Consider the following 21,799-nt stretch of genomic DNA (forward strand, 5'->3'; position numbering starts at 1 on the left):
TGACATCCCATAATCGGCGTAGAGCTGTTGAGGGCCGGACTAGTAGCCATGATATGAAGTCTGGTGCAGTTTGGAAGCTTTTCCATTGACTTAAGACAACATCGTGTTTTACGGCGTGGAATGCGTTGCCATGGAAACGGCATACGGTGAGATCTCAGATGTCACGTAGAGCTGTTGAGGGCCGGACCATTAACTGTCATCTGAAGTCTGGTGCCGTTTGCAACCTTTTCCATTGAATTAAGACAACATCGTGTTTTACGGCGTGGGATGCGTTGCCATGGAAACGGCATACGGTGAGATCTCAGATTTCACGTAGAGCTGTTGAGTCATGGACCAGTGATATAAAAGTGAAGATTGTGGGACGATGGGACCGTGTCGATTGGATTTACAGCGACACCGTGTTTTACGGCGAGGAATGCGTTGCCATGGAAACGGCATACGGTGAGATCTCAGATTTCACGTAGAGCTGTTGAGTCATGGACCAGTGATATAAAAGTGAAGATTGTGGGACGATGGGACCGTGTCGATTGGATTTACAGCGACACCGTGTTTTATGGCGAGGAATGCGTTGCCATGGAAACGGCATACGGTGAGATCTCAAATTTCACGTAGAGCTGTTGAGTCATGGACCAGTAATATAAAAGTGAAGATTGGGGGACGATGGGACCGTGTCGATTGGATTTACAGCGACACCGTGTTTTATGGCGAGGAATGCGTTGCCATGGAAACGGCATACGGTGAGATCTCAGATTTGGCGTAGAGCTGTTGAGTCATGGACCAGTGATATAAAAGTGAAGATTGTGGGACGATGGGACCGTGTCGATTGGATTTACAGCCTAGCATCGAGCGAACGCGAACTTTGGCGCCAAATAACGGCTGCGCCGTGCGAAAGAAAAAAACTTCCGTGATAACTTTTAATTGCCCATGTCTCGAGATGCTACCCGAAGAATTTCGAGTCGTACGGATAAAGTTCCTGGGAGAAGATAGATTTTGCGTGGAGGACGAAAAACGCGATAAATCGCGTTTTTCCGACGCCAAATTCAAAATGGCCGACTTCCTGTACGTTATTTTTTACCCCTCCAAGAGGCTTTTTTGTTCGTCTCCGCACCCTAGATATGCGTAGCGAGTTTCGTTTGTTTACGTGAAAGTTAAAGTTGCCGGCTGTACGATATAAGCGGAAGTGGGCGTGGCCTACGCAATTTTTAACGTTAAGTTCCGGGACCAATTAAATATAAAAATTTTGCGCACTTCTGACGTGCGTGCGAAACTTGGTGAGTTTTCACATATGTGGCGGGGCTCAAAAGTGCGTGCGATGTTCTAAAATAAGAATAATAATAATAATTAAAGCTGCAAGCAGCGTTGAGCGGGTCTTCGACGCTCCGCAGGCTGTTGTCCGCACGTCGAGGTATCATGCAGGAGTTTTCCGGACTCGGCCGTTGGCAAACGTGGGAAGTTTCAGGCCGATCGGACAACGTAAATGGGAGTTACAGCAGTATTATACAGCGACACCGTGTTTTATGGCGAAGGATGCGTTGCCATGGAAACGGCATACGGTGAGATCTCAGATTTCGCGTAGAGCTGTTGAGTCATGGACCAGTGATATAAAAGTGAAGATTGTGGGACGATGGGACCGTGTCGATTGGATTTACAGCGACACCGTGTTTTATGGCGAGGAATGCGTTGCCATGGAAACGGCATACGGTGAGATCTCAAATTTCACGTAGAGCTGTTGAGTCATGGACCAGTGATATAAAAGTGAAGATTGGGGGACGATGGGACCGTGTCGATTGGATTTACAGCGACATCGTGTTTTATGGCGAGTGATGCGTTGCCATGGAAACGGCATACGGTGAGATCTCAGATTTCACGTAGAGCTGTTGAGTCATGGACCAGTGATATAAAAGTGAAGATTGGGGGACGATGGGACCGTGTCGATTGGATTTACAGCGACACCGTGTTTTATGGCGAGGGATTCGTTGCCATGGCAACAGCTTTTGAGGAAAACTGACTTTTGTCATATTAATGTGTTGAGGGCGGGACCATTAACTGTCATCTGAAGTCTGGTGCAGTTTGGAGCATTTTCCATTGACTTAAGACAACATTGTGATGTTTGGTGGCGTTGTGAGCATGTCAGTTGGTGTTATGACATCATCGTATTCCATGGCCATGGCGTTTGATGGGCCTAGCATCGAGCGAACGCGAACTTTGGCGCCAAATAACGGCTGCGCCGTGCGAAAGAAAAAAACTTCCGTGATAACTTTTAATTGCCCATGTCTCGAGATGCTACCCGACGAATTTCGAGTCGTACGGATAAAGTCCCTGGGAGGAGATAGATTTTGCGCGGAGGACGAAAAACGCGATAAATGGCGTTTTTTGACGCCTTTTTCAACGCCAAATTCAAAATGGCCGACTTCCTGTACGTTATTTTATACCCCTCCAAGAGGCTTTTTTTTTTGTCTCCGCACCTTAGATAGGCTTAGCGAGTTTCGTTCGGTTACGTGAAAGTTAAAGTAGGGGGAGTTAACGTTAAAAACGGAAGTGGGCGTGGCCTACGCAATTTTTGACGTAAAGTTCCGGGACCAATTACACATCTCAAGTTGCAGCACTTCTGACGCACGTGCAAAATTTGTTGAGTTTTCACATATGTGGCGGGTGTCAAAAGTGCGCGCGAAAGATTAAAATAATAATCAGAATAATAATAATAATCGGACCAATATCAATAATGTGCTAGTTTAACAGTGACGTGGGCTACGCCCACGTCACTGTAGGCCGTTGGGCTACCTACTGTCATGATTTAGGCCACTTTTAATGGGCTTTTACCCGTCTTTTTCCCTGTTTTTAGTGGGTTTTGCATGGTTATCGCTCGCTGCGCGAGCGACTAAATTGATCGTAACGATATTAATTATGCGAGTTGCACTCACGTGGGCTTTGCCCACGTGACTGGGCTCGCGCGGCCTATCTGCCGTTACTATTTCCGAACCTTTTCTGTGCTTTTGCCGGTCGTTTTCCCTGTTTTTATGTGTTTTTCGCAGGTTTATCGGTCGCTGCGCGACCGATTTCAATAGGGTCTTCGCCGACCTATGGTCTCAGACCCTAATTAAAGCTGCAAGCAGCGTTGAGCGGGTCTTCGACGCTCCGCAGGCTGTTGTCCGCACGTCGAGGTATCATGCAGGAGTTTTCCGGACTCGGCCGTTGGCAAACGTGGGAAGTTTCAGGCCGATCGGACAACGTAAATGGGAGTTACAGCAGTATCATAAACATTGTGTTTGATGGCGAGTGATCTGTCGCCATGGCAACGGAATTTGATGACACCCCATAATACGCTTAGATGTGTTCAGGGCCGGACCATTAGCCATGATCTGAAGTCTGGTGCAGTTTGGACCATTTTCCATTGACTTAAGACAACATCGTGTTTTATGGCGAGGAATGCGTTGTCATGGAAACGGCATACGGTGAGATCTCAGATTTCGCGTAGAGCTGTTGAGGGCCGGACCATTAACTGTCATCTGAAGTCTGGTGCCGTTTTGAACCTTTTCCATTGACTTAAGACAACATCGTGTTTTACGGCGTGGGATGCGTTGCCATGGAAACGGCATACGGTGAGATCTCAGATTTCACGTAGAGCTGTTCAGTCATGGATCAGTAATATAAAAGTGAAGATTGGGGGACGATGGGACCGTGTCGATTGGATTTACAGCGACACCGTGTTTTATGGCGAGGAATGCGTTGCCATGGAAACGGCATACGGTGAGATCTCAAATTTCGCGTAGAGCTGTTGAGTCATGGACCAGTGATATAAAAGTGAAGATTGTGGGACGATGGGACCGTGTCGATTGGATTTACAGCGACACCGTGTTTTACGGCGAAGGATGCGTTGCCATGGAAACGGCATACGGTGAGATCTCAGATTTCACGTAGAGCTGTTGAGTCATGGACCAGTGATATAAAAGTGAAGATTGGGGGACGATGGGACCGTGTCCATTGGATTTACGGCGACACCGTGTTTTATGGCGAGGGATTCGTTGCCATGGCAACAGCTTTTGAGGAAAACTGACTTTTGTCATATTAATGTGTTGAGGGCCGGACCATTAACTGTCATCTGAAGTCTGGTGCAGTTTGGAGCATTTTCCATTGACTTAAGACAACATTGTGAAGTTTGGTGGCGTTGTGAGCATGTCAGTTGGTGTTATGACATCATCGTATTCGTTTGATGGGCCTAGCATCGAGCGAACGCGAACTTTGGCGCCAAATAACGGCTGCGCCGTGCGAAAGAAAAAAACTTCCGTGATAACTTTTAATTGCCCATGTCTCGAGATGCTACCCGACGAATTTCGAGTCGTACGGATAAAGTCCCTGGGAGAAGATAGATTTTGCGCGGAGGACGAAAAACGCGATAAATGGTGTTTTTTGACGCCTTTTTCGACGCCAAATTCAAAATGGCCGACTTCCTGTACGTTAATTTATACCCCTCCAAGAGGCTTTTTTGTTTGTCTCCGCACCTTAGATAGGCTTAGCGAGTTTCGTTCGGTTACGTGAAAGTTAAAGTAGGGGGAGTTAACGTTAAAAACGGAAGTGGGCGTGGCCTACGCAATTTTTGACGTAAAGTTCCGGGACCAATTACACATCTCAAGTTGCAGCACTTCTGACGCACGTGCACAATTTGTTGAGTTTTCACATATGTGGCGGGGGTCAAAAGTGCGCGCGATCTTCTAAAATAATAATCAGAATAATAATAATAATAATCGGACCAATATCAATAATGTGCTCGTTTACAGTGACGTGGGCTACGCCCACGTCACTGTAGGCCGTTGGGCTACCTACTGTCATGATTTAGGCCACTTTTAATGGGCTTTTACCCGTCTTTTTCCCTGTTTTTAGTGGGTTTTGCATGGTTATCGCTCGCTTCGCGAGCGACTAAATTGATCGTAACGATATTAATTATGCAAGTTGCAATCACGTGGGCGAAGCCCACGTGACTGGGCTCGCGCGGACTATCTGCCGTTACTATTTCCGAACCTTTTCTGTGCTTTTGCCGGTCGTTTTCCCTGTTTTTATGTGTTTTTCGCAGGTTTATCGGTCGCTGCGCGACCGATTTCAATAGGGTCTTCGCCGACCTATGGTCTCAGACCCTAATAATAACAAAAAATAATCGGACCAATATCAATAATGTGCTCGTTTACAGTGACGTGGGCTACGCCCACGTCACTGTAGGCCGTTGGCCTACCTACTGTCATGATTTAGGCCACTTTTAATGGGCTTTTACCCGTCTTTTTCCCTGTTTTTAGTGGGTTTTGCATGGTTATCGCTCGCTTCGCGAGCGACTAAATTGATCGTAACGATATTAATTATGCGAATTGCAGTCACGTGGGCTTCGCCCACGTGACTGGGCTCGCGCGGACTATCTGCCGTTACTATTTCCGAACCTTTTCTGTGCTTTTGCCGGTCGTTTTCCCTGTTTTTGGGTGTTTTTAGCAGGTTTATCGGTCGCTGCGCGACCGATTTCAATAGGGTCTTCGCCGACCTATGGTCTCAGACCCTAATAAGTGCTTAAACATAGATAACATGGCAGGAAAGCAATATATTAGACGTTAAGTACTTTGTCAGGCTTAATATTTATCTGTAGATACAAATGTCACTGTGTGTGCTGTGTGCTCTGCATGTGTGACCATCTGTAAGGAATGCGTGGAAGGGTAGGACCCAAATGCAGACTATCAGAAAAGGTAAACGGTCTCGAAACAAAAACGAGCTTTATTCTCAAAGCTTAACAATAGCATGGCATGAAACACATAGGTTCTACAGAAACTGACCGTGACCAACATGGTGGGAGACAGGAGAAACAAACATGACTGACATGGAGGAAGACAGGAAAAACCAACAATGAACCGACAGGGGAACACAGGAAGAGACAAGACTAAATACAGAGAGGGGTAATCACAAGACGAGACACAGCTGGGGTAAGGGAGGCAGAAACACAAGGGCAACAGGTGAACACAATCAACAATCAGACACACCAGGGAAACTAAGACAGGAAGGCAAACACAGGAAGAAGGAACAGAGAAGACACGAGGAAAACATTTCAAAACAAAACAGGAAACCAGAAAAAGACAAGACAAAACACAACACAGACAGATCGTGACATAACCCCCTCCTCAAGGGACGGATCCCAGACGTCCCAAAAAACATAGTCTAACACTTCAAAAAGGGTGGGTGGAGGGGGTCCGGAGGACGGGCCCGAAAGGGGTCCCGGGCGGACGGCCCGGGGGCAAGGCAGAGTCCAAAAAGGGGCGACGGCCACAGCGGGCGAACTCAGGGGGCCGGGCATGAGAGCAAAGGCAGCGGCTCTCAGGGGACCGGGCTCGAGGGCGAAGGCAGCGGCTGGAAGAATCAGGAGGCCGAGCCCGAGGGCGAAGACCGCGGCTGGAGAACTCAGGAGGCCGGGCTCGAGGGCGAACAAGAAGGCGGCGACGAGACAGCTCCGGAGGACGGGCAGGAAGGCGCCGACGGGACAACTCCGGAGGACGGGCAGGAAGGCGCCGACGGGACAGCTCCGGAGGACGGGCAGGAAGGTCATGACGGGACAGCTCCGGAGGACGGGCAGGAAGGCGCCGACAGGACAGCTCCGGAGGACGGGCAGGACCCAGTATCGACCGGACAGGAACCGGAGCCGACCGGACAGGCGCAGACGGGACCCCAAACAAGACATGGGCTGGTGTCAATGGGACCCCGGATGTAGCAAGGGCTGGTGTCGACTGGACCCCCAACGGAACAGGACACAGAGTTGGCAGGACCCCCGGCGGGACAGGTGTCGGCGGGACCCCCAACAGAACAGGATCTGGTGTTGGCAGGAAACCTGGCGGAGCAGTTGTCGGCGGGACCCCCAACGGGACAGGACATGGGGTTGGCAGGACCCACAGCGGAACAGGTGTCGGCAGGACCTCCAACGATACTGGACGTGGAGTTGGCAGGACCCTCGGCAGGAGAGTAGTCGGCGGGACCTCCAACAGCACTGGACATAGGGTTGGCAGGACCCCCGGCAGAAGAGTAGTCGGCGGGACCTCCAACAGCACTGGACATAGGGTTGGCAGGACCCCCGGCAGAAGAGTAGTCGGCGGGACCTCCAACGGCACAGGACATAGGGTTGGCAAGACCCCCGGCAGGAGAGTAGTCGGCGGGACCTCCAACAGCACTGGACATAGGGTTGGCAGGACCCCCGGCAGAAGAGTAGTCGGCGGGACCTCCAACAGCACTGGACATAGGGTTGGCAGGACCCCCGGCAGAAGAGTAGTCGGCGGGACCTCCAACGGCACAGGACATAGGGTTGGCAAGACCCCCGGCAGGAGAGTAGGTCGGCGGTACCTCCAACAGCACTGGACATAGGGTTGGCAGGACCCCCGGCAGAAGAGTAGTCGGCGGGACCTCCAACGGCACAGGACATAGGGTTGGCAGGACCCCCGGCAGAAGAGTAGTCGGCGGGACCCCCAATGGGACAGGACATGGAGTTGGCAAGACCCCCGGCAGGAGAGTAGTCGGCGGGACCTCCAACGGCACAGGACATAGGGTAGGCGTCGGCCGTAGAGCCAACAGGAGACGAGCCAAGGACTGCTGGCTTTCAACTAAGGCTCGCATCGTCTGCTCATGTTGGCCCAGAAGATTTCCCTGATGGGAAATGGCGTGCTGGACCGGAACAGAGGCCGGAACCATGGCTGCTGGGGCCAGAACTGGGGCTGGAACCATGGCTGTATGGGCCGGTTCTGGAGCTAGAACCATGGCTGCTGGGGCCAGAACTGGGGCTGGAACCATGGCTGTATGGGCCGGTTCTGGAGCAGGCACCCTGGCTGCTGGGCACGGAACCGGAACACGGAACCATGGCTGTGTGGGATGGTACTGGAGCACGGTACCATGACTGTGTGGGGCGGTACTGGTGCACGGAACCATGACTGTGTGGGCCGGTACTGGAGCAGGCACCCTGGCTGCTGGGCATGGAACCATGGCTGCAGGGGCCAGAACTGGGGCCGGAACCATGGCTGCTGGGGCCTGCACTGGAGCCCAAAGCATGGCTTCTGGGGCTCGGGCTGCTAGCCTGGACTTGCGACTCCTCTTATGAGCTTCTTGGAGGCTCCGTGGACCTCCAAAAGCCAGACGAGTGCCCGAGAACGGCTCCTGGACAGGAGCAGGAAATGGGGACGGAACCATGGCTGCTGGGGCTGGAACCATGGCTGCTGGGGCCACGGCTTGAATCCTGGCCTTGCGTCTCTTTGAGGTCTTTTGGAGGCTCCGTGGACCTCCAAACGCCAGGCGGGATCCCAAAAAAGGATCAGAGAATGGAGACTGGCACTCAGGGCTACGCGAAAAAACTCTGAGAAATTCAGGCAACGAGCTCCTCAGCCATGGCACATTATCCACCTCCATTTGTGCTCTTTTCAGGACAGCCTCTTTCTCCCTGCTAGTCGAGGTTCCACTCCACACAGTATAAAGACATCGAAGGGAGTAATCCAGAGAAAGCAATTCAGCATCAAAATCAAAAACATAATCCGCTGGGTCCATAATTGGTCGGTTCATTCTGTAAGGAATGCGTGGAAAGGAATGGCAGGAAAGCAATATATTAGACGTTAAGTACTTTGTCAGGCTTAATATTTATCTGTAGATACAAATGTCACTGTGTGTGCTGTGTGCTCTGCATGTGTGACCATCTGTAAGGAATGCGTGGAAGGGTAGGACCCAAATGCAGACTATCAGAAAAGGTAAACGGTCTCGAAACAAAAACGAGCTTTATTCTCAAAGCTTAACAATAGCATGGCATGAAACACATAGGTTCTACAGAAACTGACCGTGACCAACATGGTGGGAGACAGGAGAAACAAACATGACTGACATGGAGGAAGACAGGAAAAACCAAGACAAGACTAAATACAGAGAGGGGTAATCACAAGACGAGACACAGCTGGGGTAAGGGAGGCAGAAACACAAGGGCAACAGGTGAACACAATCAAACAATCAGACACACCAGGGAAACTAAGACAGGAAGGCAAACACAGGAAGAAGGAACAGAGAAGACACGAGGAAAACATTTCAAAACAAAACAGGAAACCAGAAAAAGACAAGACAAAACACAACACAGACAGATCGTGACACCATCAAAGAGGATTTCATCCCTCCATATTCATCTTCTATACCCCCAAAGCTTTTTCTTATTCAAAAGAAGACCTTAACCTAAAGTATTCTTTAATGTTTAAATAAAGCCTTATTAGTTTTTCTGTTTTGCACATCCTCCTATTAATATCTAATAATAAAATTATAACATGCAATAATGTGCTTTAACCAGTAGGTGTCCCTTTCTATCAGCTGTGTACCGTTATAGCTAAATACAGCCTATCTACCAATTGGATCAAATATAAAAGTCAGCCGAATTAGTGTTGATACTGCCAGGAGACGTATTGTGTGAAAAGAAATGTAAGATGTTGTTTAATTGCTTATATATTTAAGATCCACGTCAAGTTTTCAGTTTTGGCGGCAGTTCCTGTTTGTCTAGAAGTCTTGTCATCAGGGCTCTATAAAGAGAGTTAACTACGGCAGATATGTCATATTTAATGCAGCCGAAACGTGTATTACAATGCTGTTATGTGATGACTTTCAAAGAGAAAAGCAAGCACACTCGGAATAAAGTATTATTTAATTTTGTTATACAGTCTATGGTTGCTACAGAGGATTGTGGGTAATGTAATGTCTTCGGCCATCCAAAACTCATAGAAAACGACTTGTTTCTCAGAATTGAAGGGGAAAACGTGACAAAAGCATTGAACACACACTAAAACCTATCAATGTCGTTTAATTAACAAGGATAATCTGGTGTTTCTGAGTTGATGAGTAGTGGAGATATCTCTGTCAAATCAATCGACAGTAAGGGGAATACTTACTTCCGGGTGTACAATTCTCCGTTATCCAATGGGAATGGACGCTCACATTGCCTTTAACAGCCTCCGACACAAACGAATGCCGTGCTTCCCTAAGCGTCAAATCCCGCCGCCGATGGGAATACATTGCAATCAGTTGAAAGCTCTTTGCGTCCGTTTATGAAGCTGAAGGAGCCTCGGCGCGTCACAACTGGACGCCACGGGACCCTGACCAAGCGTCGCTCCTGGACGTTTATGGAGTGAGAGTGTGTTGGCTGAGGGGGCAGCATCAGAGCCGGTGACACCAGCAGAATCAATAAACTGATCAGGAAAGCTGGGTCTGTCATCAGCTTCAAGATGGACCCCTTTGAAGCTGTAGTGGAGAGGAGGACACTGAACAGGCTGTTGTCCATCATGGATAACCCCCCCCCCCCTCTCTCCACCTGCAGCTGGACAGACAAAGAACCCCCCCTCCCTCGACAGAAAGATAACCCCCCCCCTCTCCACCTGCAGCTGGACAGAAAGATAACCCCCCCCCCCCTCTCCACCTGCAGCTGGACAGATAGATAACCCCCCCCTCTCTCCACCTGCAGCTGGACAGACAGATAACCCCCCCCTCTCCACCTGCAGCTGGACAGACAATTATCCCCCCCCTCTCTCCACCTGCAGCTGGACAGATAGATAACCCCCCCCTCTCTCCACCTGCAGCTGGACAGACAGATAACCCCCCCCCCCCTCTCCACCTGCAGCTGGACAGATAGATAACCCCCCCTCTCCACCTGCAGCTGGACAGATAGATAACCCCCCCCCCTCTCCACCTGCAGCTGGACAGATAGATAACCCCCCCCTCTCTCCACCTGCAGCTGGACAGATAGATAACCCCCCCCCCTCTCCACCTGCAGCTGGACAGATAGATAACCCCCCCCCCCCCTCTCCACCTGCAGCTGGACAGATAGATAACCCCCCCCCCCTCTCCACCTGCAGCTGGACAGATAGATAACCCCCCCCCTCTCCACCTGCAGCTGGACAGATAGATAACCCCCCCCCCCCCTCTCCACCTGCAGCTGGACAGATAGATAACCCCCCCCCCCCCTCTCCACCTGCAGCTGGACAGATAGATAACACCCCCCCCCTCTCCACCTGCAGCTGGACAGACAATTATCCCCCCCCTCTCCACTTGCAGCTGGACAGATAGATAACCCCCCCCCCCTCTCCACCTGCAGCTGGACAGACAGATAACCCCCCCCCTCTCCACCTGCAGCTGGACAGACAATTATCCCCCCCCTCTCCACTTGCAGCTGGACAGATAGATAACCCCCCCCCCGCCCTCTCCACCTGCAGCTGGACAGATAGATAACCCCCCCCTCTCTCCACCTGCAGCTGGACAGACAGATAACCCCCCCCCTCTCCACCTGCAGCTGGACAGATAGATAACCCCCCCCCCCCTCTCCACCTGCAGCTGGACAGACAGATAACCCCCCCCTCTCCACCTGCAGCTGGACAGATAGATAACCCCCCCCCCCTCTCCACCTGCAGCTGGACAGATAGATAACCCCCCCCCCCTCTCCACCTGCAGCTGGACAAATAGATAACCCCCCCCTCTCTCCACCTGCAGCTGGACAGACAGATAACCCCCCCCCTCTCCACCTGCAGCTGGACAGATAGATAACCCCCCCCTCTCTCCACCTGCAGCTGGACAGATAGATAACCCCCCCCCCTCTCCACCTGCAGCTGGACAGACAGATAACCCCCCCCCCTCTCCACCTGCAGCTGGACAGATAGATAACCCCCCCCCCCTCTCTCCACCTGCAGCTGGACAGACAGATAACCCCCCCCCCCTCTCCACCTGCAGCTGGACAGATAGATAACCCCCCCCCCTCTCTCCACCTGCAGCTGGACAGACAGATAACCCCCCCCCCCTCTCTCCACCTGCAGCTGGACAGACAGATAACCCCCCCCTCTCCACCTGCAGCTGGACAGATAGATAACCCCCCCCCCTCTCCACCTGCAGCTGGACAGACAGATAACCCCCCCCCCCCTCTCCACCTGCAGCTGGACAGACAGATAACCCCCCCCCCTCTCCACCTGCAGCTGGACAGATAGATAACCCCCCCCCCTCTCCACCTGCAGCTGGACAGATAGATAACCCCCCCCCCTCTCTCACCTGCAGCTGGACAGATAGATAACCCCCCCCCCTCTCTCCACCTGCAGCTGGACAGATAGATAACCCCCCCCCCCCTCTCTCCACCTGCAGCTGGACAGACAGCGGAGCTCCTTCTCCAACAGACTGCAGCAGGAGAATACCAGGACCGATACACGATACAGGAAAGCATTCCTTCCCACTGCAATAACTCTCTATAACAGATCACCTCTGGCTGGAAGAGAACTCTCTGCTCCACAGCTTCTCTTGATAACTGGACTTAAACTCACACTGTACATTTTACCTTTATATTCAATTTAATATTGAATAATCCATTTCTTGCACAATAATATCCTGCATTATATTTTTTACTGGAAATGTGTATTTCCACATGTATATATATTTTTTTAATGCCATTTTATTTCTATTTCAGAAGTATTTTGGCCTGTTTATTTCTTGTGTTTTAATTTCTCTTATGTACATTGCCTTGTTTTGTATGCTGCTGCAACGCAAAAAGGTCCCAAATTGGGATCAATAAAGTACTTATCTATCTATCTCAGGAAGAAAGCCCACAGGATTATAAAAGACCCCCATCACCCCAGATACAAACTGTTCTGTCTGCTGCGGTCTGGCAGGCGGTACCGCAGCATCAGGATAAAACCACCAGACTCAGGGACAGTTTCATTCCACAGGCCAGAAGACTATTAAACACCTGAACTCTGTCAAGTGCCTGGATAAACATTCATCTGTTTGCATCTTACAATTTCTTTATCTTAATAGCTATCACTGTAAAAATAAGTATTTAATGTAACCTTACTGTACAATATCTATCTTTACATTCTGTTCTTGTATATTATATTTACGTGTATATAGATTTCTGCTTGCATTTATTTGTATTTGTTGTATGTCTTATATAACTATGTTGCATTGTTGGAGGAGCTCGGGACTTAAAGGCCACCTATTGTGCAAAATCCACTTTTTCTATCATGATTTTAGTTTTGTGTGTTTAGTTCATTTCATTTCCATCTTTATTTCAAACAGTTTGAAATGTAACCAGATCAGTAAACTTCAGTGTGTGTGACTTCAAGAATAATGAATGAGTGAGTTCAAGATATCCAACATTATTGATTACTCTTATAGCCCTTTTTTGTAATGTGCATAACGGCTGTAGGTTGGTTTTGTGTTTCCCCAAATCTCCCCACAGTAACTCAGATATGGCCATATGAGTGTATTAAACAGAGTATATCATGATTTGTAGTCCAGAATGTGTCTTGCTTTCCCCAGTTTTGCTTTTACATGATTGATATGAGGTAGTTATGGGTTTATTTTGAAATTCTGTTCTCCCTGTGTCTTGTCTTCCTTCCTGTGTTTGCCCTCCTGTGTCTGATTGTCTGATTGTGTTCACCTGTTGCCCTTGTGTTTCTGCCTCCCCTGCCCAGCTGTGTCTTGTCCTGTGATTACCCAGCTATGTATTTAGTCTTGTCTTCCCCTGTGCTACTTGTCTGATCATCGTCTTTCATGTCTCACTCCATGTTGGTCCATGTTACCTGCTCGTCTTCCTTGTCCGTGTTACCTGCCTGTTCCCTTCTGATAGTCTGTTCCTGTCTGTCCTGCTCCCCGGTTTTTGTTAATGTTAATAAAGCTTGTTTTTTGATACCTGACCTTTTTGTCTTTTTAAACTGCCTGGGTCCTGATTTTCCCCATCCCTGACATTTTCATGTATTTTCTACATAAACATGTGTCCGCTCTGTGTAAAGAGATTCGCTCACTTTTTGTCCAGATTTTGGCCACAATGATGTCATAAATATCTTTTGGCCGTTAACCATTAGCCAATCACCAACCAAGGTAACCTTATCACCTGAATCTCCTCCTAGAGCACCATTGTAACACAGTCTCACGGCATTTCGTGTTATAGTTATATAATCTATTGATTCGTGTTCACCAACATGATTTCCCCATTTTGATCGTGTCACACAGAACGATTGTAAAAGCAATGTAAATAATAACAAATTAGAAGGAAAAAGACATTTAAAAAAATACAGATTTCAGTATTCTGAGGCTCTGAGCCATTTATTTTCCTCGCGGACGGCAAAAAAACTCCGACATTATACAATTTAAAATAAAAGGGTTAGGGTTAGGCTTAGGGTAAGATATTGAGTAAGAACATATTTTTATGAACCACACAGCTTCTGGTCTTCCAAGACCCGACCGGACAAAAAGACGTGGTGCAGGCACGAAACATACTACCAATAGAAATACATTGCTTTTAAAATCGTTCTGTGTGACACCAAAAAAATGCGAAAATCGTGTTGGTGAAAAAGAATCAATAGATGAAATACATTTCGTGACTATAACACGAAATGCCGTGAGACTGGCTTGACCATTGTGTTCTTTTTAACCAAATATCTCTCAGAGGGGCGTGGGGAGTGGCTGGTTATTTTCATCTGTGATGTGTTTGGTATTTCGAGCCAAACACTTCAGAGACATGTTCTGTATATATCTGAGACTATATTGATGAAAAACTGTATAATGAGGGACCTTTCATATTTTCATTGCCATTCCAACACTGTAGCTTATGTGCATATGCCATTAAAACCTTTGCATTTTGAATTCCATTTTAAACTAATTTATTTAAGACAATGCAGTTTATGAATTGACTCAGCAGTTTGTCTCCGAGACTGTTTCTGGGAAATCATGTGACCAAAGGCAGCTCCCCCCTCCACTGGTATTTGATAAGTGCTTCCTGTCTTCTGGCATCTTCACATGCCAACAACACAATTAAAAGCACTTTGGAACAAGAAGCGCTGAGAATATGCAGTACTAGGATAACACAGAGGAAACACAATCATCACAAAGAGACTTACAGTGATCAACAAGAAGCACACAAATATTGCAAAGACACCCGCAATGACTTCAAAGAGACACACAATGTTGACAAAGAGACACAAAATGCCAAAAAGAGACACAGTGGTAGTGTACTTGATTAGTATATGTGTCAGAGGTGTAAACCAAATCAAGCGTTTGGGTAAAACACCCGTTGACATGCAACGCTTCCTTATAACCACGCCCTTTAAAGGATTATAGAGTGTAATAGTAAATACCATAAGACTTTGGGCAGTCCTCCAATGGCACTATCAGTCGCAACATGACAATGTTTTTGTTTGGAATGGGTTTCAGAACCTGGTTGTGCTTCAAGCTGTGGTTTTTACTTCAACACCTAACTGGACCAACTTGGGGTTGCTACAGTCCTTGTACAGCATCACCGCTCAAGCAAAAGTCACCTGAAACTCCTTCTCCAGGGACTTCGGGGGCAGTTGGAGGGGGCCACGACAACCGCGAGAGTTCGAGCATCAAATTCGCGTGACGCGTTCGCACGGTAGCCAATCAGCCGCGAGGATTTCAGCCTGCCGTCACTGGCGTTGAATCAGAAAACCAAAACATCAGCCGTTAGCTGTTAGCACACAGAGCTCACAGCTCCTCATATCTGTTCAGAAACTAGACATAAGTTAAACATGAACAAACCACAGACTGTCTGTGTCATGGCGAATACAGTCGCTGCTTTATTTATGTATTTATTACAGGCTCCAAGACCCACAACACAATGTTTTATCAGTTTTTAGGTAGGTGTGTATATCTCTCACATATTTATATATTATTACAGTATACAGTATTTATTCTACTGTATATTGTATATTTTCATCCAGTTTGATCTTGTTCCATGTTTGTCTATTTCTTTTAATTCCTGCAACTTACTAACTCTATTATTTCAATTTCACTATTTTGTTGCACTTGATTAATTTCCTTTTATGTTAAGTATATTGTATGTTTCCCTGTTGGAGCAGCCTGGGAGCTAAGATGTTCATTGCTAACTATTTCTACAACAACTTCAGATGGATGAATAGGTTCTGATGACATAAGATCTAAAACAATTGGTATTCAAGACAGTTCAGTTTACATGATGACTCATCGGTTTGTATCTGAGATGTTTCTGGGAAATCATGTGACCAAAGAGCAGCCCCCCCCCCCACCCACCAACTGGTATTTAAAAACGCTTTGTGCTCTCCGCCTCCTCATCTTCAGAGATCAACAGCACAGGTAAGAACTCTTTAGTCAGAATTCTGAGAAAAAGTGTTTGACTTTAAGAATTCAAAAAAATTGCAGAATTCAGAATGACTTTTTTTTTTAAAGCCAGTCAAAATATGACAGCTGTCTATATTTACATTCAGCCTTTTAAGGTTTACTTTTATCCAACTGTGTGTTTGACTGTGCACTTACATGGAGGTTGTTACGCTCCGTGTTATGTTACATTTTAATAGCTTGAATCTAAAGAAATGTGGACTTTCAAAAGCTCGAAATTTAGAGAAAAGTCAGACTTTTTTCTCGCATTTTGAAGTAATGCAAGTAATACATGACCATGAAACACATTTAAATGGTTATGAAAATATACACCATATCTATGTTTTTGGGGTTTTTATTTTCTCGTTTTAGATTTCGAGGGTATCTCAGTTGTAACACTGTTGTGCAATATATACTATGTTAAAATTCTACTACTGGCTGCTTATTCTTTTTGTACTACCAAATACCTGTAAAACAATGTTGTAATACAACACTGTGCCACATATACTTATATACTAGTACATATACTATTTACTACCGTCCTCTGGCAGCTCATTACTTTCTACTTGTGTTACTTCATTAACCCTATCCTGACCGTTATCCCGTGGCCCCTTTGGTTTGGCTGGCCAAGATTTCCTTTATGTTGTTGTTCTTTTTAGCCAGCCCTCCAGACTGGCATAGTTTGATCCACATATAAATAACATTATTTCCTAAACAGTCTCTCGGGTTTGGCGTTAGTGATATATGTAGCGGGTCACAAACTGAGACACAAAGGTTCTATGTTGTTACAAAGTTACAAAGTCAAAACTTTCCCTGTGGAAGATTTGAAGATCTGTAGGTTACTCACTTCTCTTTCCTCCATCCAGAAAACCCTTTGGGTGCTCCCTTCTGAAGCTCCTGTGAACCAGTCAACATGGCAATGTGAGTATTACTAACGTTTCTAAAACAACAGAATGAAGTGCTGCTTTAATACCTCACTACATTATTATTGAAAAAGCAATACATATTGACGGCATGGTTTCAGGTCCTCCAACATCATCAACATAATATTTCTAAAAAGGTACATTTTACTTAAGTCACTTGCTAAGCTACACTACTTTTATGTTTTTATATTTATTTTTACCAGTGCTTGAATTGGAATAAAAAAGGTGCCAGTAGGCCTACTCTAAATCAGCAACTGTTTCAAGTCAATTTATTTATACAGCCCAAAAACAAGTATTTGGCTCAAAGTCATATATCCTATAATGCTGGTGGGTTTGTCTCTTTACTGTATATTTTAGAAAGGCTCACTGTACTTAAACAAAATGACTCAGGGTGCATCTGAGATTAGAGGGTGGTAAAGTGCTATTTTATAAGTGGGGAGTGGACCAAACCTCCTCTAGAGGGGTCCGGGGGCATGCTCCCCCGGGAAGATTTTTTTTAAATATTGAAGTTAAATGCATCAATCTGGTGCACTTTGAGAGCAAAGTGAAGAGATCTATGGATACCTCTCAACATCCATATGAAACAGAACTGTAAACAGATTTACTTTTTCTTTATGGATATAAAAGAAAGTAAAGCCTGACTCTTTGGCGGCTGGTTAAATGACTCCTCGTCCCTGAGTACACTCACCATCTTTCAGCAGGAAAGGAGAGAGGGAATCAATGAGAGACGGGAGAGAAGGCTCTGTGGGAGCTAGTGCTACAGAACTTGGAGCAGGAGGCTCGACCAGAGAAGGCTCCCCGTCAGACAACATTTCTAACACTGGCACAGCATTTCTGTATTAGCAGTCGGCTCCTTGTCCGGCGACAACCGGCGGCATCTCATGACGCATGACGCATCTGGTGCATCTACGCTGGGCATATTTGTTGTCATGCATCATGACATAAGATGCCGGCTGAGTACCGGCATCTTACTGAGTATCGACACCTTGCCGGTACTCAGTAAGAAGTGCCGGTACCACATGGGTAAAAATCAGAAGTGCCGGTACTGCGTACCGGTGAGTACCGGCCCAATTCAAGCACTGATTTTTACACCCACCTTTTTGATTTTCCTCACGAAATAGGGAAATAAATAGGAATCGAGCATGACAAATACAAAACTGAATATTATAACCACATGTGTCATTAGGACTGAAAGTCCATGTTCAAACACACTTTGGGTTTCCGCCTGCAGCATTAGTAGTGAAGGAAGGAGGTCACAGGCATGAAGGGAGGAGTTTTATAGCATGGGTGAGAGGGGTTGGTGCTTGATTGACAGTCTAGGGGGTGATGCACTTTCTACATGTTACTTTCTACATTATCATATTATTATATTACTACACATTGTTTTTACCAACAAACAGTCTCAGAGGCGTCTGGTTACACTCTTTATTACCAAAAAATATTGCATCCGTGCCAAATATTCCTATTGGAGAATGTTTGGTGGATTTAGGTATACAGACATAGGGAAGGCAAGGTAAGGTGATTTTATTTAATTAGCACCTTTCAACACAAAGTCATTCAAAGTGCTTTACAGAAATGAAAAACATCAAGATCATTTAATAATAGTGCAGCGGGATCACACGATAGCATGACATTTAAAAACATTTGAAAAGCAGTCATTAGAAAGTGAAGATGGTTATCAGGTCATTAGAAGCAGATCTCCGGCTCTGTGTCACTGCTTCTCTGTGAGGTGGTACTTGTTTAATTCTACATTCAGTAGTTTTTGAGCCAATGTCTTTACTTTTCTACAGGAACACCTCATCCAGATGTAAAATCAATGACACAGTTGATATCCAGCCAGTTTCTCCAGCTGTCAATCAGCTAGATATGAAAGAAGGGAAAATTGGCTCAATAACAAGACTGACTCTCGGTGAAAAAGATCCAACAAAGAAGAACAAAACCATCTTGCTTGTTGGTGAAACAGTCGCAGGAAAATCCACTCTGATCAACGCTCTGGTTAACTACGCCATGGAAGTGAAGTATGAGGACAATGTCTGGAATCAGATTATAACAGACGAGAACACATGTCAAACAGAAAGTCAGACGTCAGACGTGATCGTGTACGAGGTCTTTGGTCTTGAAGACAGAACTCTGCCCTTCTCTCTGACCATCATCGATACCCCCGGGTTTGGAGATACCAGAGGGATTGAGAGAGATGTCCTTGTCAGAGAAAGATTGTTGGACTTGTTCCGCTCAACAGATGGAGTTCATGAGATCGATGCAGTGTGTCTGGTGCTAAAAGCGACTGACAATCGACTGAGTGACCGACTGATGTACGTCTTTGATTCAGTGGTGTCTCTGTTTGGAAAAGACATAGAGAAGAACATCGTTGCCCTCATCACATATTCAGATTTTGTGTCAGCTGAAAATGTTCTACAATCTCTGAAAGATGCGAAAATGTGCATTGCGAAAGATGAGCTGGATCAGCCTGTTCATTTCATGTTTAATAACATCCAGAAAACAGAGAGAAATAAGAGAAATGAGCATGCTCTAAAGTATGCATGGGAATCAACAGACGAAGAAATTGGTCGATTCGCAGATTTCCTGAAAAATACCAAACCACAGAACCTGAAAGAAACAGTTGAAGTTTTGAATTCACGCATCAGACTGACAGCCTGCATCGAAAACCTGCAGGAGAGAGTTCAGTTCATTGAACTGAAACAGAGAGAGATCAAACAGACTCAGGAAGCTCTGAAGAAACACGAACAAGACATGAAGAATAACGAGGACTTCACAATAGAAGTTGATGAAGTCTATAAAGGTAAAGAACCTGTCGATGAGAAACGATGGTGGGCGATGTGGTTCAACTATGGAGGAGCTACCTGCTGTAAAGACTGTAAGGAGAACTGTCACTATCCATGCACACTGGCCCTGGATCCAAGTAACTGTGAGGTCATGCAAAATAAATGCACAATATGCCAGACAAAGTGTGAAATATCAGACCATAAGAAGGAGCTCTACTGCACAGCATGTACTGGGAAGTGTCATGTATCCAAACATGTGAAAGAAAAACAATGCACTGTATGTGAGGATGAGTGCAGTGATCCAGATCATCTGAAAACACACTGGAAATATATGAACAAGACCAGGAGAGTTAAGAAGGACATACAACAGATGAAAGACATGTATGAGAAGGGTAAAAAAGACAGTGAGAAGTCAGGGAGTCTCTTGGAAACTCTCCAGGAGAACATGACAGAGCTCCAGAAGGATAAAGATCAGTTTCTGGAAGAGTGTTTCCAACATGTTGTCAAACTGGAGGAGATCGCCCTGAAGGGTGTTTCACTGGAGATTCAGGTCCACCTGGACTTCCTGATTGAGAAGATGAAGGAGAAGGGAGACACAGAGAAGGTCATGAAACTGGTAATTATGAAAAGTCAAATGGAGGAAAATCCAAGAAGAAAATCAGTGCTGAGCTACATGTCTGGTATTGGTGAAGCCGCTATGGTTCTCTTCAGAGGGTTAAGGTTAGACAGAGATCAGAAATTATTACCTTTGGAATCAGAAAATGATGCCTTTGAATCTTTAGGTGACAGTTCTGCAGAAAGACTTTGCAGCTCTTGAGGCTTTTTACTGATATTTAAACTATGTTTGGTGTAAAAGACGATGTGTAATCATTTGTTCTGATGTTATTGTGTATTCTCCACATATGAGGATGTTTAACCTGCAGCTCAGTCTCTTCCAAATCACACTCATCACATGTACTGCATATAAAAGAGACGCAGCTTTCTGCTGGGAAGTAGAACAAAGAAAAGCCTCCATTTTAGTTTGTTTATGAGTTGCATTTCAGCAGTTTGCATTTATTACTTTTTACATGTTCATCAGTAGTTGCTTTATTTTGAGACTTGATTGTTGTCAGTTGAGTTCATCTTTTTTCTTCATCATTTGATCATGTTTGCATAACATGCTGATGTTTGTGGTGTTTCTTTAACCATGTATGATGATGATCACACCTTGAATGTGTTGGATATGAAACAGGTGTCAGTGACGACAGATTTGAAAGAAAAGTCTCCTGTTTTTAAGATTTGCATTCAGTTACTTTGCATTTTTACCTTTTTAGATATTAAGCATTTATGGTTTTATTTAGAGACTTGAGTTTCAGCAGTTTAGTTCAGATTGTTTTTCTTTATCATGTAATCATTGTTATCATGTGTAATCATTTGTAACCATATATCATGTGAATAAATAAAAACAAGTAGACTGATGTGGTCTACTGAAAGACAGCAGCTTCTTCTATTATCGTCTTCTGAACAAAGCTCCATACGGCCTCTTGGGGTTTGGATGAATGTATAATTACATTATAAATACATTTGATGTCAAATCACTCAAATCTTTCAAAGTTATCAGAAAGATGCAAATCAGGTGTTGACCCTAATTAGAAATCCTCTCCACAGATATTTAGTTTTCTTAAAAACAAAAACAGTTATGCTTCTCTGATTATGGGAAAGTTGTTAATATGCAAAGTAGCTGATTTTGTTTCTCCTGAAGATATGTTTCAAAAACATGTAAATAAATGTTTTTAAAATATGCTATAGGGTAGACATTTCATTACGTCTCCTGAAGTTTCATTTTAGATTAGATTAGACATGTGCATGAATATTTAATATAAGAGCACAAGTTTGGTTCTTTATTTGAATCAATATGAAACATTTAGAGTAACTATCTCCATGTAGTGCTGTAATTAAATAACTAAA

General features: G+C 45.8%; 1 protein-coding gene across 3 annotated transcripts; it reads left to right on the top strand.

Moving 5' to 3' along the window:
- The first annotated feature begins 16,034 nt into the window (after positions 1-16,034).
- LOC117496575 lies at positions 16,035-21,328 on the top strand. Of its 3 annotated transcripts, none has more exons than XM_034148276.1 (4): positions 16,038-16,125; positions 17,013-17,067; positions 17,768-18,124; positions 18,860-21,328. In XM_034148276.1, the coding sequence occupies exon 4, from the start codon at positions 18,936-18,938 to the stop codon at positions 20,667-20,669; it is 1,734 nt and encodes a 577-aa protein (XP_034004167.1). In that variant the 5' UTR covers positions 16,038-16,125; positions 17,013-17,067; positions 17,768-18,124; positions 18,860-18,935; the 3' UTR covers positions 20,670-21,328. The 3 variants fall into 3 exon arrangements, with proteins under 3 accessions (XP_034004166.1, XP_034004167.1, XP_034004168.1); XM_034148277.1 differs by having other exon boundaries at positions 17,771-18,124; XM_034148275.1 differs by lacking the exon at positions 17,768-18,124 and having other exon boundaries at positions 16,035-16,125.
- The last annotated feature ends 471 nt before the right edge of the window (positions 21,329-21,799 follow it).

This window comes from Trematomus bernacchii, unplaced genomic scaffold, assembly GCF_902827165.1.
Source record: "Trematomus bernacchii unplaced genomic scaffold, fTreBer1.1, whole genome shotgun sequence".
Classification (NCBI taxonomy): domain Eukaryota; kingdom Metazoa; phylum Chordata; class Actinopteri; order Perciformes; family Nototheniidae; genus Trematomus; species Trematomus bernacchii.